At 43.2% G+C, this 27972-nt stretch overlaps 1 protein-coding gene across 4 annotated transcripts in view; it reads right to left on the bottom strand.

Annotated features, from left to right (window-relative positions):
* Nucleotides 1-27972, bottom strand: part of LOC120999820 (spectrin alpha chain, non-erythrocytic 1-like) — a 153387-nt gene that overhangs the window by 29801 nt on the left and 95614 nt on the right. For all 4 annotated transcript variants that reach the window (XM_040430824.1, XM_040430826.1, XM_040430828.1 and 1 more), the window contains 3 exons: nt 27692-27769; nt 26930-27016; nt 26250-26341 (listed from right to left, as the gene is read on the bottom strand). In XM_040430824.1, coding sequence (XP_040286758.1) covers nt 26250-26341; nt 26930-27016; nt 27692-27769 — 257 coding nt within the window. The remainder of the gene's footprint in view (nt 1-26249; nt 26342-26929; nt 27017-27691; nt 27770-27972) is intronic.

Below are 27972 nucleotides of genomic sequence, written 5' to 3'. Positions count from 1 at the left end.
ATCAAGTACCATCTCAGGATCCTCCAGTATCTGCTATTCTCCAGTTCATGCAGGATGGACTAGATAAGGGCCTCAGCCCTTCTACACTTAAGGTACAGATCTCTGCTCTGTCAGCCGCCTTTGGCAGATCTTTACATCAAGACCCTCTGATTAAGAGGTTCCTTAAAGGAGCCGTACGTCTTAAGCCTAGCATTTCAAGACCTATACCGCAGTGGGATCTCTCAGTGGTGCTTAAAGGGTTGAGTGGTCCCCCCTTTGAACCCTTGGAGGAAGTGGACTTTAAGTTTTTATCCTGGAAGGTAACCTTTTTGTTGGCCGTAACTTCAGCCAAACGCATTTCAGAGCTTCAGGCTTTTTCGGCGTATGAGCCATACACTTTATTTTTACCGGACAAAGTCCTCTTACGTTTTTTACCCACCTTTTTGCCTAAGGTGCCCTCTGTGCACAACATTAATCAAGTTGTGTCTTTGCCTGTGTTATGTTCCTCTTCTTCCTCTGCAGAAGAAAGTTCCCTCCATACTCTGGATGTGGCCAGATGTTTGAGAATCTACATTGAGAGATCCCAGGAGTTCAGAAGGTCAGAGAATCTTCTTATCCTGTTCTTTGGCAGGAATAAAGGGAAGAAGGCCTCTAAGCCTACTCTAAGTAGATGGATCAGAGAGGCCATCAGAGAATCTTTCGCTTCCCAGAATAGACCTCCTCCTGCCTTTGTCACTGCTCACTCCACCCGAGCAGTCTCTACTAGTTGGGCCGAAAGGTCTCTTATTCCACTGGAACAGATTTGTTCCGCGGCCTCCTGGAGCTCACATTCTACCTTTGTGAGCCATTATAGACTCAACCTCAGGGGTTCAGAAGACACTGCCTTTGGGCGGTCTGTTTTGAGTTCCATTCAGCATTGAAGTCCCTACCCTTTAGGCTAACTTCTTGCTAAGTCCCCACATGTGCTGCTGGTTAGGACGTAAGGGAAGCGTTAATTTCTTAACGTTAATTTGTTTTCCCTTAGTCCTAACAGCAGCACACAAATATCCCTCCCTTTGTTTTTTGAGAGTTTCTTGTTATGACACACTGATGTATGGGGGGTTTGGCCTCTTATAGTGAGGTAGTGGGGGCGTGGATTCATTTGATTACTTTACTTCATTAAATATTCCGTCTGTCCTACCAGTTTCACTGGGGCGGATAAACCCCCACATGTGCTGCTGTTAGGACTAAGGGAAAACAAATTAACGTTAAGAAATTAACGCATATGTACTGTGACACGGGGTGAAGGCTATACACTGTGTATATATATATATATATGTACTGTGACACGGGGTGAAGGCTATACACTGTGTATATATATATGTACTGTGACACGGGGTGAAGGCTATACACTGTATATATATATATATATGTACTGTGACACGGGGTGAAGGCTATACACTGTGTATATATATATATGTACTGTGACACGGGGTGAAGGCTATACACTGTATATATATATATGTACTGTGACACGGGGTGAAGGCTATACACTGTGTATATATATATGTACTGTGACACGGGGTGAAGGCTATACACTGTGTATATATATATATGTACTGTGACACGGGGTGAAGGCTATACACTGTATATATATATATATGTACTGTGACACGGGGTGAAGGCTATACACTGTGTATATATATGTACTGTGAGACGGGGTGAAGGCTATACACTGTATATATATATATATATGTACTGTGACACGGGGTGAAGGCTATACACTGTATATATATATATATATATGTACTGTGACACGGGGTGAAGGCTATACACTGTGTATATATATATATATATATATATGTACTGTGACACGGGGTGAAGGCTATACACTGTGTATATATATATATATATGTACTGTGACACGGGGTGAAGGCTATACACTGTGTATATATATATATATGTACTGTGACACGGGGTGAAGGCTATACACTGTGTATATATATATGTACTGTGACACGGGGTGAAGGCTATACACTGTATATATATATATATATGTACTGTGACACGGGGTGAAGGCTATACACTGTGTATATATATATATATGTACTGTGACACGGGGTGAAGGCTATACACTGTGTATATATATATATGTACTGTGACACGGGGTGAAGGCTATACACTGTATATATATATATGTACTGTGACACGGGGTGAAGGCTATACACTGTATATATATATATATGTACTGTGACACGGGGTGAAGGCTATACACTGTATATATATATGTACTGTGACACGGGGTGAAGGCTATACACTGTGTGTATATATATATATGTACTGTGACACGGGGTGAAGGCTATACACTGTATATTATATATATATGTACTGTGACACGGGGTGAAGGCTATACACTGTGTATATATATATATATGTACTGTGACACAGGGTGAAGGCTATACACTGTGTATATATATATATGTACTGTGACACGGTGTGAAGGCTATACACTGTGTATATATATATGTACTGCGACACGAGGTGAAGGCTATACACTGTATATATATATATATATGTACTGTGACACGGGGTGAAGGCTATACACTGTGTATATATATATATATGTACTGTGACACGGGGTGAAGGCTATACACTGTATATATATATATATATGTACTGTGACACGGGGTGAAGGCTATACACTGTGTGTATATATATATATGTACTGTGACACGGGGTGAAGGCTATACACTGTGTATATATATATATGTACTGTGACACGGGGTGAAGGCTATACACTGTGTATATATATATATATATGTACTGTGACACGGGGTGAAGGCTATACACTGTATATATATATATATATGTACTGTGACACGGGGTGAAGGCTATACACTGTGTATATATATATATGTACTGTGACACGGGGTGAAGGCTATACACTGTGTATATATATATATGTACTGTGACACGGGGTGAAGGCTATACACTGTGTATATATATATATATGTACTGTGACACGGGGTGAAGGCTATACACTGTGTATATATATATATGTACTGTGACACGGGGTGAAGGCTATACACTGTATATATATATATATATGTACTGTGACACGGGGTGAAGGCTATACACTGTGTATATATGTATATGTACTGTGACACGGGGTGAAGGCTATACACTGTGTATATATATATGTACTGTGACACGGGGTGAAGGCTATACACTGTGTATATATGTATATGTACTGTGACACGGGGTGAAGGCTATACACTGTGTATATATATATATGTACTGTGACACGGGGTGAAGGCTATACACTGTATATATATATATATATGTACTGTGACACGGGGTGAAGGCTATACACTGTGTGTATATATATATATGTACTGTGACACGGGGTGAAGGCTATACACTGTGTGTATATATATATATGTACTGTGACACGGGGTGAAGGCTATACACTGTATATATATATATATGTACTGTGACACGGGGTGAAGGCTATACACTGTATATACACGGGGGTGAAGGCTATACACTGTGTATATATATATATATTTCCCTTACGTCCTAACCAGCAGCACATGTGGGGTTTATCCGCCCCAGTGAAACTGGTAGGACAGACGGAATATTTAATGAAGTAAAGTAATCTAATAAATCCACGCCCCCACTACCTCACTATAAGAGGCCAAACCCCCCATACATCAGTGTGTTTTTTTCTGTCCTTGGGACTGCAGGACAGACGGGGGCAGCCATTTGGCTGCCGTACTCTTAGATTACAGGCTAACCTTGTGTTTTTCTTTCAGGGTTGCAGCTTATCTGATGGAAGCTGGTTCTGCTGTGCGGCGTGGTGGCGGCAGGCAAGCTCCTGTCCTAGGCACGGAGCTCCTGTATTCAGCTTCCTGTTTGGCTTCCTCTCTTCACCTGCGGGAGCTTGTGTGCCAGCGCCCTCTGGTGGTCTGTCGGTGAACAGCAATGATTAAAGTTTGTTTAAACCTGGCGTCTGACGTCACTTTTGGGCGCCAAATTTGAATATATAAAGCCTCCAGTCCTTCCAGGCTGTGCTGTTTGCAGCCTTGGGTTGGTTACTGAGGCAAACTACTTTAGTTACCAGCTTTCCTGTTCCTGGTAGGTTTGCTGCTTCTTTGTTTATCTAATGAATAGACCTTGTTCATTCATTATAACTTTTTCTCTGCAGATAATGTCCTCTGCCGGTGATGGGGATCGGTCTGGGCGCAAGACGTCATCCAAGCGCAAGCATTTGGCGTGTAGGGATTGTGACACCCCTCTAGCAGACTCCTATGAATTTAATAGGTGTCCCTCTTGCCGTCCTCCTCCTCTGCCTCCTGATACGGAGCCTACCATACGGGACGTAGTAGTCTGGGTAAAGGACTTTGTGGAGTCCTCAATGAACACCCTAAGGGATTCCGTGTCATCCAGAAGACCCAGTGTCCGATCTCCTCTGAGACCCACTCCTATGCAGGAGGAAGCCTACCATACCGTGGACGAAGTCCATTCCTCTGAGTCTAGCGGGGAGGAAGAAGAGGCTGTAAGGTACTTCTTTCCTGTAGAGAAGACCCAGAGGTTACTTAGATCCATCCGGTCGGGGGACCAGGATGTTGATCCCGGGGAAGCTTCAGAGTCCACCTCTAGGGGGCCAAGGGCCTTCAAAGTGGACGAGACTCTGTCTCGGTTAATGAAGCTAGAATGGAAGCATCCTGAGAAAGCGCCGGTCATCTCAAAGCGCTTCAAATCCATGTACCCGATTGTGACATCCCAATTAGACCAGTGGGGCACTGTGCCCAAAGTTGATTTGGCAATAGCAAAATTGTCTAAGAGGACTCTGGTCCCGGCTGATGACGGCTCCAACTTACAGGACCCGATGGACAGGCGGGTAGAATGCACCTTGAGAAGGTCTTACTCCACCGCTGCTGCTGCTGCATCTGTGGCTATATCCTCTACGGAGGTAGCCGTCTTCCTCCAAAGACGCCTCCGACAGGTGCAGTCGGATATCGACTCTGGCATATCCCGTGATGACATCCTGGCGCAGTTTAAGTCCATTCTACTGGCCGTGGAATTTCTGTGTGACTCCGGCCCACAGCAGTTAAAATTAGCCTCTAAGGCTATGGCCCTCTCTTCAGCGGGTAGGAGACCACTATGGCTAAAACCTTGGGTGGCAGATAATGCCTCCAAGTATAATTTATGCAGCCTCCCTTACGAGCCAGGAAGGCTTTTTGGGGCTGAACTAGACCGCATTATGGAGGGTCTTGCCGATAAAAAAGGTAAATGCCTCCCTCAAACCCCTAGGGGTAGGGGTAGGCAGGGTAGAGGGTCCAGACCCTTTCAGGGCCAATCCAGGCCTCAGCGAGGCCGTGGGTCCAGAAGGGGAGGATCATATCGTTCCGGTGGGAACAAAAACAATAAAGCCGACCAGTGACGGCCCTCCCCTTCCGTCAGATCCAGTCATAAATTTGACTCCTATTCTTTCAGACCTCCCAGTCGGAGGCCGTCTAACTTTTTTTCTAAATACCTGGACAGAGTTTGTTCCAGATCCCTGGGTCCTGAATATAATAAGGACAGGGTACAGGATAGAATTTTTATCTGTTCCCCCAGAAAAATTTGTTTTGACAAGATTACTTCCGCGCGAGAAGCAAGCGGTGTTGGAGGAGTCTATACTGGAATACAGGCGGAAAGGGGCCTTGGAGGAGGTTCCTCCAGAAGAGATTGGATCCGGCGTTTATTCGCCAGTTTTCCTTGTTCCCAAAGCCACAGGAGGTTGGCGCATGATCATAGATCTCCGCTACCTCAACCGATTCATAAAGGAAAGGCGGTTCCGGATGGAAACCATCAAATCGGTAATCAGCATCCTGAACCCAGGGGACCTGATGGTTACACTGGATCTAAGGGATGCCTATCTCCATATCCCTGTGTGCCAGGCCCACAGGAAGTATCTACGAGTGGCAGTGAGTCTCAGGGGGACGGTGAAACATTTTCAGTTTGCCGCGCTTCCCTTCGGCATCACAACCGCGCCCTACATCTTCACCAAAGTGGTAATAGCTGTAGTAGCTCCCCTCAGATTGAGAGGCCTGGAGATCATTCCATATCTGGACGATTGGCTTCTAAAAGCCCACTCGGTAGAGACGCTTCATCTTCATCTGCTGCAGGCTCAGTCCTTCCTCCAGCGCTTGGGCTGGATTATCAATTGGCAGAAGTCAGAGATTTCTCCCTCCACCACCAGGAGGTTTCTAGGGTTCATAATAGATTCTGCCAACATGACGCTCTACCTTTCTCCGGAAAGGAAGTTACGCATTTCCAAGACTGCAGATCAACTCATGGTTCCCCGCCGGGTAACTATCAGAGTATTGATGAGGATGTTAGGCCTAATGTCAGCAGCCGTGGATGCGGTTCCTTGGGCCTTGTGGCATATTCGCCCTCTTCAAGCGGAAGTTCTGAGTCTATGGGATCGAACTCCCAGAGGGCTAGAGACAAAGTGCTCCCTGTCATCTCAAGCTCGCCGCTCACTGAAGTGGTGGAAACAGGTCAAAGATGGGAGGTCCTTGATCCAACCTTGTTGGATCCTGTTGACGACAGATGCATCCCTTCTAGGCTGGGGTGCCCATCTAGAGGAACTTCAAGTTCAAGGATCCTGGAGCCCTCAAGAGCGTTTGATGTCATCCAATCTGAGAGAACTCAGAGCAATCCGGATGGCTCTCTTTCATTTTTCCCCCCTTATCAGAAACAAAGCTGTAAGGGTTCGCTCGGACAATTCTACTGCGGTATCCTACATCAACAAACAGGGAGGCACGAGGTCTCAGAGTCTACTCTCAGAAGTAGGTCTAATTCTGTCTTGGGCAGAGCAGAATCTTTCCCACCTTTCAGCAGTCCACATTCGGGGGTCCCTGAATGTGGTTGCGGACCAGCTCAGCAGAGGAGTCCCAGCTCTGGGAGAAATGTCTCTGAACCAGGAGATCTTTTATCAGATCACTCTCCGGTGGGGTCGCCCAGACATAGATCTCATGGCGACAAGATTCAATGCCAAAGTGGAAACGTTCTGTTCCCTGTATCGGGAGGACAATCCCTTGGCAGTAGATGCTCTGTCAATTCCATGGGAGTTCAGGCTGGCCTACATCTTTCCTCCCATCGCCATGATACCCAGGGTATTGATGAAGATTCGGCAGGACCAAGCCTCAGTAATAGCCGTGATTCCATTCTGGCCCAGGAGGTCTTGGTTTACCCTGCTCATGCAGATGAGCCGAGGGCAATATTGGAAGCTTCCCCCAATGCAGAACCTGGTGTCCCGGGGCACTCAGCTCTGCCTGGATCCATCCAGACTCAATCTGACAGCCTGGAGATTGATGAGTCCCTTCTAGAGCCTGAAGGGCTATCAGCAGCGGTCTTAAGAACGATGTCTCATTCCAGAGCTCCTGCGACTATCAAGGCCTACGCCAGGGTAAAGCGCATTTTTCTTCTATGGTGTGCATCTCATCAAGTACCATCTCAGGATCCTCCAGTATCTGCTATTCTCCAGTTCATGCAGGATGGACTAGATAAGGGCCTCAGCCCTTCTACACTTAAGGTACAGATCTCTGCTCTGTCAGCCGCCTTTGGCAGATCTTTACATCAAGACCCTCTGATTAAGAGGTTCCTTAAAGGAGCCGTACGTCTTAAGCCTAGCATTTCAAGACCTATACCGCAGTGGGATCTCTCAGTGGTGCTTAAAGGGTTGAGTGGTCCCCCCTTTGAACCCTTGGAGGAAGTGGACTTTAAGTTTTTATCCTGGAAGGTAACCTTTTTGTTGGCCGTAACTTCAGCCAAACGCATTTCAGAGCTTCAGGCTTTTTCGGCGTATGAGCCATACACTTTATTTTTACCGGACAAAGTCCTCTTACGTTTTTTACCCACCTTTTTGCCTAAGGTGCCCTCTGTGCACAACATTAATCAAGTTGTGTCTTTGCCTGTGTTATGTTCCTCTTCTTCCTCTGCAGAAGAAAGTTCCCTCCATACTCTGGATGTGGCCAGATGTTTGAGAATCTACATTGAGAGATCCCAGGAGTTCAGAAGGTCAGAAAATCTTCTTATCCTGTTCTTTGGCAGGAATAAAGGGAAGAAGGCCTCTAAGCCTACTCTAAGTAGATGGATCAGAGAGGCCATCAGAGAATCTTTCGCTTCCCAGAATAGACCTCCTCCTGCCTTTGTCACTGCTCACTCCACCCGAGCAGTCTCTACTAATTGGGCCGAAAGGTCTCTTATTCCACTGGAACAGATTTGTTCCGCGGCCTCCTGGAGCTCACATTCTACCTTTGTGAGCCATTATAGACTCAACCTCAGGGGTTCAGAAGACACTGCCTTTGGGCGGTCTGTTTTGAGTTCCATTCAGCATTGAAGTCCCTACCCTTTAGGCTAACTTCTTGCTAAGTCCCCACATGTGCTGCTGGTTAGGACGTAAGGGAAGCGTTAATTTCTTAACGTTAATTTGTTTTCCCTTAGTCCTAACAGCAGCACACAAATATCCCTCCCTTTGTTTTTTGAGAGTTTCTTGTTATGACACACTGATGTATGGGGGGTTTGGCCTCTTATAGTGAGGTAGTGGGGGCGTGGATTCATTTGATTACTTTACTTCATTAAATATTCCGTCTGTCCTACCAGTTTCACTGGGGCGGATAAACCCCACATGTGCTGCTGTTAGGACTAAGGGAAAACAAATTAACGTTAAGAAATTAACGCATATATATATATATGTACTGTGACACGGGGTGAAGGCTATACACTGTGTATATATATATATGTACTGTGACACGGGGTGAAGGCTATACACTGTGTATATATATATATATGTACTGTGACACGGGGTGAAGGCTATACACTGTGTATATATATATATATATGTACTGTGACACGGGGTGAAGGCTATACACTGTGTATATATATATGTACTGTGACACGAGGTGAAGGCTATACACTGTGTATATATATATGTACCGTGACACAGGGTGAAGGCTATACACTGTATATATATATGTACTGTGACACGAGGTGAAGGCTATACACTGTGTATATATATATGTACCGTGACACGGGGTGAAGGCTATACACTGTGTATATATATATATATGTACTGTGACACGGGGTGAAGGCTATACACTGTGTATATATATATGTACTGTGACACGCGGTGAAGGCTATACACTGTGTATATATATATATATATGTACTGTGACACGGGGTGAAGGCTATACACTGTGTATATATATATATGTACTGTGACACGGGGTGAAGGCTATACACTGTGTATATATATATGTACTGTGACACGGGGTGAAGGCTATACACTGTGTATATATATATATATGTACTGTGACACGGGGTGAAGGCTATACACTGTGTATATATATATATGTACTGTGACACGGGGTGAAGGCTATACACTGTGTATATATATATATATATGTACTGTGACACGGGGTGAAGGCTATACACTGTATATATATATATGTATATGTACTGTGACACGGGGTGAAGGCTATACACTGTGTATATATATATATGTACTGTGACACGGGGTGAAGGCTATACACTGTGTATATATATATATATGTACTGTGACACGGGGTGAAGGCTATACACTGTGTATATATATATATATGTACTGTGACACGGGGTGAAGGCTATACACTGTATATATATATATATATATGTACTGTGACACGGGGTGAAGGCTATACACCGTGTATATATATATATATATGTACTGTGACACGGGGTGAAGGCTATACACTGTGTATATATATATATATGTACTGTGACATGAGGTGAAGGCTATACACTGTATATATATATGTACTGTGACACGGGGTGAAGGCTATACACTGTGTATATATATATATATATGTACTGTGACACGGGATGAAGGCTATACACTGTATATATATATATGTACTGTGACACAAGGTGAAGGCTATACACTGTGTATATATATATATGTACTGTGACACGGGGTGAAGGCTATACACTGTGTATATATATATATATGTACTGTGACACGGGGTGAAGGCTATACACTGTGTATATATATATATATATGTACTGTGACACGGGGTGAAGGCTATACACCGTGTATATATATATATATATATGTACTGTGACACGGGGTGAAGGCTATACACTGTGTATATATATATATATATGTACTGTGACACGGGGTGAAGGATATACACTGTATATATATATGTACTGTGACACGGGGTGAAGGCTATACACTGTGTATATATATATGTACTGTGACACAAGGTGAAGGCTATACACTGTGTATATATATATATGTACTGTGACACGAGGTGAAGGCTATACACTGTGTATATATATATATATATGTACTGCGACACGGGGTGAAGGCTATACACTGTGTATATATATATATATGTACTGTGACACGGTGTGAAGGCTATACACTGTGTATATATATATATATGTACTGTGACACGGGGTGAAGGCTATACACTGTGTATATATATATATGTACTGTGACACGAGGTGAAGGCTATACACTGTGTATATATATATATATATGTACTGCGACACGGGGTGAAGGCTATACACTGTGTATATATATATATATATGTACTGTGACACGGTGTGAAGGCTATACACTGTGTATATATATATATATGTACTGTGACACGGGGTGAAGGCTATACACTGTGTATATATATATATATGTACTGTGACACGGGGTGAAGGCTATACACTGTGTGTATATATATATATGTACTGTGACACGGGGTGAAGGCTATACACTGTGTGTATATATATATGTACTGTGACACGGGGTGAAGGCTATACACTGTATATATATATATATGTACTGTGACACGGGGTGAAGGCTATACACTGTATATATATATATGTACTGTGACACAAGGTGAAGGCTATACACTGTGTATATATATATGTACTGTGACACGGGGTGAAGGCTATACACTGTGTATATATATATATATATATATATATATATATATGTACTGTGACACGAGGTGAAGGCTATACACTGTATATATATATGTACTGTGACACGGGGTGAAGGCTATACACTGTGTATATATATATATATATATATATATATATATATGTACTGTGACACGAGGTGAAGGCTATACACTGTGTATATATATATGTACTGTGACACGGGGTGAAGGCTATACACTGTATATATATATATGTACTGTGACACAAGGTGAAGGCTATACACTGTGTATATATATATGTACTGTGACACGAGGTGAAGGCTATACACTGTGTGTATATATATATATATATGTACTGTGACACAAGGTGAAGGCTATACACTGTATATATATATATGTACTGTGACACAAGGTGAAGGCTATACACTGTATATATATATATGTACTGTGACACGAGGTGAAGGCTATACACTGTGTGTATATATATATATGTACTGTGACACGGGGTGAAGGCTATACACTGTGTATATATATATATATATATATATATATATATATGTACTGTGACACGAGGTGAAGGCTATACACTGTGTATATATATATGTACTGTGACACGGGGTGAAGGCTATACACTGTATATATATATATGTACTGTGACACAAGGTGAAGGCTATACACTGTGTATATATATATGTACTGTGACACGAGGTGAAGGCTATACACTGTGTGTATATATATATATATATGTACTGTGACACAAGGTGAAGGCTATACACTGTATATATATATATGTACTGTGACACAAGGTGAAGGCTATACACTGTATATATATATATGTACTGTGACACGAGGTGAAGGCTATACACTGTGTGTATATATATATGTACTGTGACACGGGGTGAAGGCTATACACTGTATATATATATATATGTACTGTGACACGGGGTGAAGGCTATACACTGTATATATATATGTACTGTGACACGGGGTGAAGGCTATACACTGTGTATATATATATGTACTGTGACACGGGGTGAAGGCTATACACTGTATATATATATATGTACTGTGACACAAGGTGAAGGCTATACACTGTGTATATATATATGTACTGTGACACGAGGTGAAGGCTATACACTGTGTGTATATATATATATATATGTACTGTGACACAAGGTGAAGGCTATACACTGTGTATATATATATGTACTGTGACACAAGGTGAAGGCTATACACTGTGTATATATATATGTACTGTGACACGGGGTGAAGGCTATACACTGTGTATATATATATGTACTGTGACACAAGGTGAAGGCTATACACTGTGTATATATATATGTACTGTGACACGGGGTGAAGGCTATACACTGTGTGTATATATATATATATATATGTACTGTGACACAAGGTGAAGGCTATACACTGTGTATATATATATATGTACTGTGACACGAGGTGAAGGCTATACACTGTGTATATATATATATATGTACTGTGACACGGTGTGAAGGCTATACACTGTGTATATATATATATATGTACTGTGACACGGGGTGAAGGCTATACACTGTGTATATATATATATATGTACTGTGACACGGGGTGAAGGCTATACACTGTGTGTATATATATATATGTACTGTGACACGGGGTGAAGGCTATACACTGTGTGTATATATATATGTACTGTGACACGGGGTGAAGGCTATACACTGTATATATATATATATGTACTGTGACACGGGGTGAAGGCTATACACTGTATATATATATGTACTGTGACACGGGGTGAAGGCTATACACTGTGTATATATATATGTACTGTGACACGGGGTGAAGGCTATACACTGTATATATATATATGTACTGTGACACAAGGTGAAGGCTATACACTGTGTATATATATATGTACTGTGACACGAGGTGAAGGCTATACACTGTGTGTATATATATATATATATGTACTGTGACACAAGGTGAAGGCTATACACTGTATATATATATATGTACTGTGACACAAGGTGAAGGCTATACACTGTGTATATATATATGTACTGTGACACAAGGTGAAGGCTATACACTGTGTATATATATATGTACTGTGACACGGGGTGAAGGCTATACACTGTGTATATATATATGTACTGTGACACGGGGTGAAGGCTATACACTGTATATATATATATGTACTGTGACACGGGGTGAAGGCTATACACTGTATATATATATATGTACTGTGACACAAGGTGAAGGCTATACACTGTGTATATATATATGTACTGTGACACGGGGTGAAGGCTATACACTGTGTGTATATATATATATATATATGTACTGTGACACAAGGTGAAGGCTATACACTGTGTATATATATATATGTACTGTGACACGAGGTGAAGGCTATACACTGTGTATATATATATATATGTACTGTGACACGGTGTGAAGGCTATACACTGTGTATATATATATATATGTACTGTGACACGGGGTGAAGGCTATACACTGTGTATATATATATATATGTACTGTGACACGGGGTGAAGGCTATACACTGTGTGTATATATATATATGTACTGTGACACGGGGTGAAGGCTATACACTGTGTGTATATATATATGTACTGTGACACGGGGTGAAGGCTATACACTGTATATATATATATATGTACTGTGACACGGGGTGAAGGCTATACACTGTATATATATATATGTACTGTGACACAAGGTGAAGGCTATACACTGTGTATATATATATGTACTGTGACACGGGGTGAAGGCTATACACTGTGTATATATATATATATATATATATATATATATATGTACTGTGACACGAGGTGAAGGCTATACACTGTGTGTATATATATATATATATGTACTGTGACACAAGGTGAAGGCTATACACTGTATATATATATATGTACTGTGACACAAGGTGAAGGCTATACACTGTATATATATATGTACTGTGACACGGGGTGAAGGCTATACACTGTGTATATATATATGTACTGTGACACGGGGTGAAGGCTATACACTGTATATATATATATGTACTGTGACACAAGGTGAAGGCTATACACTGTGTATATATATATGTACTGTGACACGAGGTGAAGGCTATACACTGTGTGTATATATATATATATATGTACTGTGACACAAGGTGAAGGCTATACACTGTATATATATATATGTACTGTGACACAAGGTGAAGGCTATACACTGTGTATATATATATGTACTGTGACACAAGGTGAAGGCTATACACTGTGTATATATATATGTACTGTGACACGGGGTGAAGGCTATACACTGTATATATATATATGTACTGTGACACAAGGTGAAGGCTATACACTGTGTATATATATATGTACTGTGACACGGGGTGAAGGCTATACACTGTATATATATATATGTACTGTGACACGGGGTGAAGGCTATACACTGTGTGTATATATATATATATATGTACTGTGACACAAGGTGAAGGCTATACACTGTGTATATATATATGTACTGTGACACGGGGTGAAGGCTATACACTGTGTGTATATATATATATATATGTACTGTGACACAAGGTGAAGGCTATACACTGTATATATATATATATGTACTGTGACACGGGGTGAAGGCTATACACTGTATATATATATATGTACTGTGACACAAGGTGAAGGCTATACACTGTGTATATATATATGTACTGTGACACGGGGTGAAGGCTATACACTGTATATATATATATGTACTGTGACACGGGGTGAAGGCTATACACTGTGTGTATATATATATATATATATATATATATATATATGTACTGTGACACAAGGTGAAGGCTATACACTGTGTATATATATATGTACTGTGACACGGGGTGAAGGCTATACACTGTGTGTATATATATATATATATGTACTGTGACACAAGGTGAAGGCTATACACTGTGTATATATATATGTACTGTGACACGGGGTGAAGGCTATACACTGTGTATATATATATATGTACTGTGACACAGGGTGAAGGATATACACTGTGTATATATATATGTACTGTGACACGGGGTGAAGGCTATACACTGTATATATATATATATATATATATATGTACTGTGACACGGGGTGAAGGTTATACACTGTGTATATATATATGTACTGTGACACGGGGTGAAGGCTATACACTGTATATATATATATGTACTGTGACACGGGGTGAAGGCTATACACTGTGTATATATATATGTACTGTGACACGGGGTGAAGGCTATACACTGTGTATATATATATGTACTGTGACACGGGGTGAAGGCTATACACTGTATATATATATATGTACTGTGACACGGGGTGAAGGCTATACACTGTATATATATATATGTACTGTGACACGGGGTGAAGGCTATACACTGTATATATATATATATATATGTACGTACTGTGACACGGGGTGAAGGTTATACACTGTGTGTATATATATATATGTACTGTGACACGGGGTGAAGGCTATACACTGTGTATATATATATGTACTGTGACACGGGGTGAAGGCTATACACTGTGTATATATATATGTACTGTGACACGGGGTGAAGGCTATACACTGTGTATATATATATGTACTGTGACACGGGGTGAAGGCTATACACTGTGTATATATATATATATATATATGTACTGTGACACGAGGTGAAGGCTATACACTGTGTATATATATATGTACTGTGACACGGGGTGAAGGCTATACACTGTGTATATATATATGTACTGTGACACGAGGTGAAGGCTATACACTGTGTATATATATATGTACTGTGACACGGGGTGAAGGCTATACACTGTGTGTATATATATATATGTACTGTGACACGGGGTGAAGGCTATACACTGTGTATATATATATGTACTGTGACACGGGGTGAAGGCTATACACTGTATATATATATATGTACTGTGACACGGGGTGAAGGCTATACACTGTGTATATATATATGTACTGTGACACGGGGTGAAGGCTATACACTGTGTATATATATATATATATATATGTACTGTGACACGAGGTGAAGGCTATACACTGTGTATATATATATGTACTGTGACACGGGGTGAAGGCTATACACTGTGTATATATATATGTACTGTGACACGAGGTGAAGGCTATACACTGTGTATATATATATGTACTGTGACACGGGGTGAAGGCTATACACTGTGTGTATATATATATATGTACTGTGACACGGGGTGAAGGCTATACACTGTGTATATATGTATATGTACTGTGACACGGGGTGAAGGTTATACACTGTGTATATATATATGTACTGTGACACGGGGTGAAGGCTATACACTGTGTATATATATATGTACTGTGACACGGGGTGAAGGCTATACACTGTATATATATATATGTACTGTGACACGGGGTGAAGGCTATACACTGTGTATATATATATGTACTGTGACACGAGGTGAAGGCTATACACTGTATATATATATATGTACTGTGACACGGGGTGAAGGCTATACACTGTGTGTATATATATATATGTACTGTGACACGGGGTGAAGGCTATACACTGTGTATATATATATGTACTGTGACACGGGGTGAAGGCTATACACTGTATATATATATATGTACTGTGACACGGGGTGAAGGTTATACACTGTGTATATATATATGTACTGTGACACGGGGTGAAGGCTATACACTGTGTGTATATATATGTACTGTGACACGGGGTGAAGGCTATACACTGTGTATATATGTATATGTACTGTGACACGGGGTGAAGGTTATACACTGTGTATATATATATGTACTGTGACACGGGGTGAAGGCTATACACTGTGTATATATGTATATGTACTGTGACACGAGGTGAAGGCTATACACTGTGTATATATATGTACTGTGACACGGGGTGAAGGCTATACACTGTGTGTATATATATATATGTACTGTGACACGGGGTGAAGGTTATACACTGTGTATATATATATATGTACTGTGACACGGGGTGAAGGCTATACACTGTGTATATATGTATATGTACTGTGACACGGGGTGAAGGTTATACACTGTGTATATATATATGTACTGTGACACGAGGTGAAGGCTATACACTGTGTATATATATATGTACTGTGACACGGGGTGAAGGCTATACACTGTGTGTATATATATATGTACTGTGACACGGGGTGAAGGCTATACACTGTGTATATATATATATGTACTGTGACACGGGGTGAAGGTTATACACTGTGTATATATATATGTACTGTGACACGAGGTGAAGGCTATACACTGTGTATATATATATGTACTGCGACACGAGGTGAAGGCTATACACTGTGTGTATATATATGTACTGTGACACAAGGTGAAGGTTATACACTGTGTATATATATATGTACTGTGACACGAGGTGAAGGCTATACACTGTGTATATATATATGTACTGCGACACGGGGTGAAGGCTATACACTGTGTGTATATATATGTACTGTGACACAAGGTGAAGGTTATACACTGTGTATATATATGTACTGTGACACGAGGTGAAGGCTATACACTGTGTATATATATATGTACTGCGACACGAGGTGAAGGCTATACACTGTGTGTATATATATGTACTGTGACACGGGGTGAAGGCTATACACTGTGTGTATATATATGTACTGTGACACGGGGTGAAGGATATACACTGTGTATATATATATGTACTGTGACACGGGGTGAAGGCTATACACTGTATATATATATATATGTACTGTGACACAAGGTGAAGGCTATACACTGTGTATATATATATGTACTGTGACACGAGGTGAAGGCTATACACTGTGTATATATATATGTACTGTGACACGGGGTGAAGGCTATACACTGTGTATATATATATGTACTGTGACACGAGGTGAAGGCTATACACTGTGTATATATATATATATGTACTGTGACACGAGGTGAAGGCTATACACTGTGTATATATATATGTACTGTGACACGGGGTGAAGGCTATACACTGTGTATATATATATGTACTGTGACACGAGGTGAAGGCTATACACTGTGTATATATATGTACTGTGACACGGGGTGAAGGCTATACACTGTGTATATATATGTACTGTGACACGAGGTGAAGGCTATACACTGTGTATATATATATATGTACTGTGACACGAGGTGAAGGCTATACACTGTATATATATATATATGTACTGTGACACGGGGTGAAGGCTATACACTGTGTATATATATATGTACTGTGACACGGGGTGAAGGCTATACACTGTATATATATATATGTACTGTGACACAGGGTGAAGGCTATACACTGTGTATATATATATGTACTGTGACACGAGGTGAAGGCTATACACTGTGTATATATATATGTACTGTGACACGAGGTGAAGGCTATACACTGTGTATATATATATGTACTGTGACACGGGGTGAAGGCTATACACTGTGTGTATATATATATATATATATGTACTGTGACACGGGGTGAAGGTTATACACTGTGTATATATATATATGTACTGTGACACGAGGTGAAGGCTATACACTGTATATATATATATGTACTGTGACACGGGGTGAAGGCTATACACTGTGTATATATATATATGTACTGTGACACGGGGTGAAGGCTATACACTGTATATATATATATATGTACTGTGACACAGGGTGAAGGCTATACACTGTGTATATATATATATGTACTGTGACACGGGGTGAAGGTTATACACTGTGTATATATATATGTACTGTGACACGGGGTGAAGGCTATACACTGTGTATATATATATATGTACTGTGACACGGGGTGAAGGCTATACACTGTGTATATATATATGTACTGTGACACGGGGTGAAGGCTATACACTGTGTATATATATATATGTACTGTGACACGAGGTGAAGGCTATACACTGTGTATATATATATATGTACTGTGACACGGGGTGAAGGCTATACACTGTGTATATATATATGTACTGTGACTCGGGGTGAAGGCTATACACTGTGTATATATATATATATATGTACTGTGACACGGGGTGAAGGCTATACACTGTGTATATATATATATGTACTGTGACACGGGGTGAAGGCTATACACTGTGTATATATATATGTACTGTGACACGAGGTGAAGGCTATACACTGTGTATATATATATGTACTGTGACACGGGGTGAAGGCTATACACTGTGTATATATATATATGTACTGTGACACGGGGTGAAGGCTATACACTGTGTATATATATATGTACTGTGACACAGGGTGAAGGCTATACACTGTATATATATGTATATGTACTGTGACACGAGGTGAAGGCTATACACTGTGTATATATATATGTACTGTGACACGGGGTGAAGGCTATACACTGTGTATATATATATGTACTGTGACACGGGGTGAAGGCTATACACTGTGTATATATATATATATATGTACTGTGACACGGGGTGAAGGCTATACACTGTGTATATATATATGTACTGTGACACGGGGTGAAGGCTATACACTGTGTATATATATATATATGTACTGTGACACGAGGTGAAGGCTATACACTGTGTATATATATATGTACTGTGACACGGGGTGAAGGCTATACACTGTGTATATATATGTATATGTACTGTGACACGGGGTGAAGGCTATACACTGTATATACACGGGGGTGAAGGCTATACACTGTGTATATATATATGTACTGTGACACGGGGTGAAGGCTATACACTGTGTGTATATATATATATATATATATATATATGTACTGTGACACGGGGTGAAGGTTATACACTGTGTATATATATATATGTACTGTGACACGAGGTGAAGGCTATACACTGTATATATATATATGTACTGTGACACGGGGTGAAGGCTATACACTGTGTATATATATATGTACTGTGACACGGGGTGAAGGCTATACACTGTATATATATATATATGTACTGTGACACAGGGTGAAGGCTATACACTGTGTATATATATATATATGTACTGTGACTCGGGGTGAAGGCTATACACTGTGTATATATATATATGTACTGTGACACGAGGTGAAGGCTATACACTGTGTATATATATATGTACTGTGACACGAGGTGAAGGTTATACACTGTGTATATATATATGTACTGTGACTCGGGGTGAAGGCTATACACTGTGTATATATATATATATATATGTACTGTGACACGGGGTGAAGGCTATACACTGTATATATATATATATATATATATGTACGTACTGTGACACGGGGTGAAGGCTATACACTGTGTGTATTTATATATGTACTGTGACACGGGGTGAAGGCTATACACTGTGTATATATATATGTACTGTGACACGGGGTGAAGGCTATACACTGTGTATATATATATATGTACTGTGACACGGGGTGAAGGCTATACACTGTGTATATATATATATATGTACTGTGACACGAGGTGAAGGCTATACACTGTGTATATATATATGTACTGTGACACGGGGTGAAGGCTATACACTGTGTGTATATATATATATGTACTGTGACACGGGGTGAAGGCTATACACTGTGTATATATATATGTACTGTGACACGGGGTGAAGGCTATACACTGTATATATATATATATATATATATATATATATATGTACTGTGACACGGGGTGAAGGCTATACACTGTGTGTATATATATATGTACTGTGACACGGGGTGAAGGCTATACACTGTGTGTATATATATATATGTACTGTGACACGGGGTGAAGGCTATACACTGTATATATATATATATGTACTGTGACACGGGGTGAAGGCTATACACTGTATATACACGGGGGTGAAGGCTATACACTGTGTATATATATATATTTCCCTTACGTCCTAACCAGCAGCACATGTGGGGTTTATCCGCCCCAGTGAAACTGGTAGGACAGACGGAATATTTAATGAAGTAAAGTAATCTAATAAATCCACGCCCCCACTACCTCACTATAAGAGGCCAAACCCCCCATACATCAGTGTGTTTTTTTCTGTCCTTGGGACTGCAGGACAGACGGGGGCAGCCATTTGGCTGCCGTACTCTTAGATTACAGGCTAACCTTGTGTTTTTCTTTCAGGGTTGCAGCTTATCTGATGGAAGCTGGTTCTGCTGTGCGGCGTGGTGGCGGCAGGCAAGCTCCTGTCCTAGGCACGGAGCTCCTGTATTCAGCTTCCTGTTTGGCTTCCTCTCTTCACCTGCGGGAGCTTGTGTGCCAGCGCCCTCTGGTGGTCTGTCGGTGAACAACAATGATTAAAGTTTGTTCAAACCTGGCGTCTGACGTCACTTTTGGGCGCCAAATTTGAATATATAAAGCCTCCAGTCCTTCCAGGCTGTGCTGTTTGCAGCCTTGGGTTGGTTACTGAGGCAAACTACTTTAGTTACCAGCTTTCCTGTTCCTGGTAGGTTTGCTGCTTCTTTGTTTATCTAATGAATAGACCTTGTTCATTCATTATAACTTTCTCTCTGCAGATAATGTCCTCTGCCGGTGATGGGGATCGGTCTGGGCGCAAGACGTCATCCAAGCGCAAGCATTTGGCGTGTAGGGATTGTGACACCCCTCTAGCAGACTCCTATGAATTTAATAGGTGTCCCTCTTGCCGTCCTCCTCCTCTGCCTCCTGATACGGAGCCTACCATACGGGACGTAGTAGTCTGGGTAAAGGACTTTGTGGAGTCCTCAATGAACACCCTAAGGGATTCCGTGTCATCCAGAAGACCCAGTGTCCGATCTCCTCTGAGACCCACTCCTATGCAGGAGGAAGCCTACCATACCGTGGACGAAGTCCATTCCTCTGAGTCTAGCGGGGAGGAAGAAGAGGCTGTAAGGTACTTCTTTCCTGTAGAGAAGACCCAGAGGTTACTTAGATCCATCCGGTCGGGGGACCAGGATGTTGATCCCGGGGAAGCTTCAGAGTCCACCTCTAGGGGGCCAAGGGCCTTCAAAGTGGACGAGACTCTGTCTCGGTTAATGAAGCTAGAATGGAAGCATCCTGAGAAAGCGCCGGTCATCTCAAAGCGCTTCAAATCCATGTACCCGATTGTGACATCCCAATTAGACCAGTGGGGCACTGTGCCCAAAGTTGATTTGGCAATTGCAAAATTGTCTAAGAGGACTCTGGTCCTGGCTGATGACGGCTCCAACTTACAGGACCCGATGGACAGGCGGGTAGAATGCACCTTGAGAAGATCTTACTCCACCGCTGCTGCTGCTGCATCTGTGGCTATATCCTCTACGGAGGTAGCCGTCTTCCTCCAAAGACGCCTCAGACAGGTGCAGTCGGATATCGACTCTGGCATATCCCGTGATGACATCCTGGCGCAGTTTAAGTCCATTCTACTGGCCGTGGAATTTCTGTGTGACTCCGGCCCACAGCAGTTAAAATTAGCCTCTAAGGTTATGCCTCTCTTCAGCGGGTAGGAGGCCACTATGGCTAAAACCTTGGGTGGCAGATAATGCCTCCAAGTATAATTTATGCAGCCTCCCTTACGAGGAAGGCTTTTTGGGGCTGAACTGGACCGCATTATGGAAGGTCTTGCAGATAAAAAAGGTAAATGCCTCCCTCAAACCCCTAGGGGTAGGGGTAGGCAGGGTAGAGGGTCCAGACCCTTTCAGGGCCAATCCAGGCCTCAGCGAGGCCGTGGGTCCAGGAGGGGAGGATCATATCGTTCCGGTGGGAACAAAAACAATAAAGCCGACCAGTGACGGCCCTCCCCTTCCGTCAGATCCAGTCATAAATTTGACTCCTATTCTTTCAGACCTCCCAGTCGGAGGCCGTCTAACTTTTTTTCTAAATACCTGGACAGAGTTTGTTCCATATCCCTGGGTCCTGAATATAATAAGGACAGGGTACAGGATAGAATTTTTATCTGTTCCCCCAGAAAAATTTGTTTTGACAAGATTACTTCCGCGCGAGTAGCAAGCGGTGTTGGAGGAGTCTATACTGGAATACAGGCGGAAAGGGGCCTTGGAGGAGGTTCCTCCAGAAGAGATTGGATCCGGCGTTTATTCGCCAGTTTTCCTTGTTCCCGAAGCCACGGGAGGTTGGCGCATGATCATAGATCTCCGCTACCTCAACCGATTCATAAAGAAAAGGCGGTTCCGGATGGAAACCATCAAATCGGTAATCAGCATCCTGAACCCAGGGGACCTGATGGTTACACTGGATCTAAGGGATGCCTATCTCCATATCCCTGTGTGCCAGGCCCACAGGAAGTATCTACGAGTGGCAGTGAGTCTCAGGGGGACGGTGAAACATTTTCAGTTTGCCGCGCTTCCCTTCGGCATCACAACCGCGCCCTACATCTTCACCAAAGTGGTAATAGCTGTAGTAGCTCCCCTCAGATTGAGAGGCCTGGAGATCATTCCATATCTGGACGATTGGCTTCTAAAAGCCCACTCGGTAGAGACGCTTCATCTTCATCTGCTGCAGGCTCAGTCCTTCCTCCAGCGCTTGGGCTGGATTATCAATTGGCAGAAGTCAGAGATTTCTCCCTCCACTACCAGGAGGTTTCTAGGGCTCATAATAGATTCTGCCAACATGACGCTCTACCTTTCTCCGGAAAGGGAGTTACGCATTTCCAAGACTGCAGATCAACTCATGGTTCCCCGCCGGGTAACTATCAGAGTATTGATGAGGATGTTAGGCCTAATGTCAGCAGCCGTGGATGCAGGCCTTGTGGCATATTCGCCCTCTTCAAGCGGAAGTTCTGAGTCTATGGGATCGAACTCCCAGAGGGCTAGAGACAAAGTGCTCCCTGTCATCTCAAGCTCGCCGCTCACTGAAGTGGTGGAAACAGGTCAAAGATGGGAGGTCCTTGATCCAACCTTGTTGGATCCTGTTGACGACAGATGCATCCCTTCTAGGCTGGGGTGCCCATCTAGAGGAACTTCAAGTTCAAGGATCCTGGAGCCCTCAAGAGCGTTTGATGTCATCCAATCTGAGAGAACTCAGAGCAATCCGGATGGCTCTCTTTCATTTTTTCCCCCTTATCAGAAACAAGTCTGTAAGGGTTCGCTCGGACAATTCTACTGCGGTATCCTACATCAACAAACAGGGAGGCACCAGGTCTCAGAGTCTACTCTCAGAAGTAGGTCTAATTCTGTCTTGGGCAGAGCAGAATCTTTCCCACCTTTCAGCAGTCCACATTCGGGGGTCCCTGAATGTGGTTGCGGACCAGCTCAGCAGAGGAGTCCCAGCTCTGGGAGAAATGTCTCTGAACCAGGAGATCTTTCATCAGATCACTCTCCGGTGGGGTCGCCCAGACATAGATCTCATGGCGACAAGATTCAATGCCAAAGTGGAAACGTTCTGTTCCCTGTATCGGGAGGACAATCCCTTGGCAGTAGATGCTCTGTCAATTCCATGGGAGTTCAGGCTGGCCTACATCTTTCCTCCCATCGCCATGATACCCAGGGTATTGATGAAGATTCGGCAGGACCAAGCCTCAGTAATAGCCGTGATTCCATTCTGGCCCAGGAGGTCTTGGTTTACCCTGCTCATGCAGATGAGCCGAGGGCAATAGTGGAAGCTTCCCCCAATGCAGAACCTGGTGTCCCGGGGCATTCAGCTCTGCCTGGATCCATCCAGACTCAATCTGACAGCCTGGAGATTGATTAGTCCCTTCTAGAGCCTGAAGGGCTATCAGCAGCGGTCTTAAGAACGATGTCTCATTCCAGAGCTCCTGCGACTGTCAAGGCCTACGCCAGGGTAAAGCGCATTTTTCTTCTATGGTGTGCACCTCATCAAGTACCATCTCAGGATCCTCCAGTATCTGCTATTCTCCAGTTCATGCAGGATGGACTAGATAAGGGCCTCAGCCCTTCTACACTTAAGGTACAGATCTCTGCTCTGTCAGCCGCCTTTGGCAGATCTTTACATCAAGACCCTCTGATTAAGAGGTTCCTTAAAGGAGCCGTACGTCTTAAGCCTAGCATTTCAAGACCTATACCGCAGTGGGATCTCTCAGTGGTTCTTAAAGGGTTGAGTGGTCCCCCCTTTGAACCCTTGGAGGAAGTGGACTTTAAGTTTTTATCCTGGAAGGTAACCTTTTTGTTGGCCGTAACTTCAGCCAAACGCATTTCAGAGCTTCAGGCTTTTTCGGCGTATGAGCCATACACTTTATTTTTACCGGACAAAGTCCTCTTACGTTTTTTACCCGCCTTTTTGCCTAAGGTGCCCTCTGTGCACAACATTAATCAAGTTGTGTCTTTGCCTGTGTTATGTTCCTCTTCTTCCTCTGCAGAAGAAAGTTCCCTCCATACTCTGGATGTGGCCAGATGTTTGAGAATCTACATTGAGAGATCCCAGGAGTTCAGAAGGTCAGAGAATCTTCTTATCCTGTTCTTTGGCAGGAATAAAGGGAAGAAGGCCTCTAAGCCTACTCTAAGTAGATGGATCAGAGAGGCCATCAGAGAATCTTTCGCTTCCCAGAATAGACGTCCCCCTGCCTTTGTCACTGCTCACTCCACCCGAGCAGTCTCTACTAGTTGGGCCGAAAGGTCTCTTATTCCACTGGAACAGATTTGTTCCGCGGCCTCCTGGAGCTCACATTCTACCTTTGTGAGCCATTATAGACTCAACCTCAGGGGTTCAGAAGACACTGCCTTTGGGCGGTCCGTTTTGAGTTCCATTCAGCATTAAAGTCCCTACCCTTTAGGCTAACTTCTTGCTAAGTCCCCACATGTGCTGCTGGTTAGGACGTAAGGGAAGCGTTAATTTCTTAACGTTAATTTGTTTTCCCTTAGTCCTAACAGCAGCACACAAATATCCCTCCCTTTGTTTTAGTTTTTTGAGAGTTTCTTGTTATGACACACTGATGTATGGGGGGTTTGGCCTCTTATAGTGAGGTAATGGGGGCGTGGATTTATTTGATTACTTTACTTCATTAAATATTCCGTCTGTCCTACCAGTTTCACTGGGGCGGATAAACCCCACATGTGCTGCTGTTAGGACTAAGGGAAAACAAATTAACGTTAAGAAATTAACGCGTACTGTGACACGAGGTGAAGGCTATACACTGTGTATATATATATGTACTGTGACACAAGGTGAAGGCTATACACTGTGTATATATATATGTACTGTGACACGAGGTGAAGGCTATACACTGTGTATATATATATATGTACTGTGACACAAGGTAAAGGCTATACACTGTGTATATATATATGTACTGTACTGTGACATGGGGGCCACGCTCTGCACAGGGGCCACGCTCTGCACTCACCGCAGCCGGAAGCAGTTGTCTCTCTTGGTGTAGTCGGACTCCACGGTGCACACGGCTCCGGTGAGGTGTAGGGGGGGAGCAGATGCAGAACTCTATGGGGGTGGAGAGGGTCAGTCAGCGAGGTAGATACGAGCACAGACAGGACAGAAACACTCGCCTCAGAGCTGACAATCTAATGACTGGTAATCTCCATAGCCATCATGGTTAGTCATCAGTGATTGATATGAAGAGGTTCTGCAGCAGCTGTGTAATATGCAATTCTCCATCCCAGCTGCTGCAGAACCTCATGACACACAGCTCTACAGAACTGGGACGAGGACACTGCATGTCAGTCAAGCCAAGGACTGGTATAAAGTTCTAAATTCTCTAGGAAAAGATGTTCTGCCGCAGCTGGGGTTTCCCCTTACCTTAAATTATAGGACTATTATTACCGCTATTGACGTGAATGGCTTCGCGACCCTCAACAAACAAAAGAGACAGGACGTGGTCCACCGTTCTTCCGATCCTCCTCCGCACCGCTAAAGGTAGAACACGTCCTATCTTTTGTTGTATGTTCAGGATCGCGGACCTATTCAACTCAATGGCAAACGGCTGCCCGTACATTGTGGACCCGCTGTTTTCTGTCTGCAGCGCAGGCAGCCAAGAAATAAACCACCCTGGGCTGAAGAGCTCACACTCACCTTACTGGAATGTCTGTGGTCATGGTAGAAGCAGAGGGTCCTCCTCACCAGGACGGCGTAGAACATCCCCCATGCGCGGCTGGAGGCCTGAGAAGAATATATGATAGATGTATCAGGTATCGCCCACTGGGGCAGAGAGCATGGGGTATCGCCCACTGGGGCAGAGAGCATGGGGTATCGCCCACTGGGGCAGAGAGCATGGGGTATCGCCCACTGGGGCAGAGAGCAAGGGGTATCGCCCACTGGGGCAGAGAGCATGGGGTATCGCCCACTGGGGCAGAGAGCATGGGGTATCGCCCACTGGGGCAGAGAGCATGGGGTATCGCCCACTGGGGCAGAGAGCATGGGGTATCGCCCACTGGGGCAGAGAGCATGGGGTATCGCCCACTGGAGCAGATAGCAAGGGGTATCGCCCACTGGGGCAGAGAGCAAGGGGTATCGCCCACTGGAGCAGATAGCAAGGGGTATCGCCCACTGGGGCAGAGAGCATGGGGTATCGCCCACTGGAGCAGATAGCAAGGGGTATCACCCACTGGGGCAGAGAGCAAGGGGTATCGCCCACTGGAGCAGATAGCAAGGGGTATCGCCAACTGGAGCAGATAGCAAGGGGTATCACCCACTGGGGCAGAGAGCAAGGGATATCGCCCACTGAGGCAGATGGCATGGGGTATCACCCAATGCGGCAGAGGAGATCCTGAATTCTTCAGTGTACAACCCTCTCCAGCCCCCAAACCTTCCCTGTTCAGTGAATGTTCCTCTCACCTTCCGGCCCCCGACCTGCAGGACATGTTTCTTCTCCAAGGGGCCCTCCATCAAATGAAAGTCCAGTTTACGGGTCACCTGCAATAACCAGGCAGATACCGTAAAAAAGAACACCAGGGCAGAGCAAAGGGGTCATATAAATACCCAGGATACAGGTGGAGGGGTCATACAAACACCAAGGATACAGGCGGAGGGGTCATACAAACACCAAGGATACAGGTTGAGGGGTCATACAAACACCCAGGATACAGACAGAGGGGTCATATAAACACCCAGGATAC

This window comes from Bufo bufo, chromosome 4 (assembly GCF_905171765.1).
Source record: "Bufo bufo chromosome 4, aBufBuf1.1, whole genome shotgun sequence".
In the NCBI taxonomy this organism is placed as follows: domain Eukaryota; kingdom Metazoa; phylum Chordata; class Amphibia; order Anura; family Bufonidae; genus Bufo; species Bufo bufo.
This window is presented reverse-complemented; position numbering and strand designations above follow the sequence as displayed.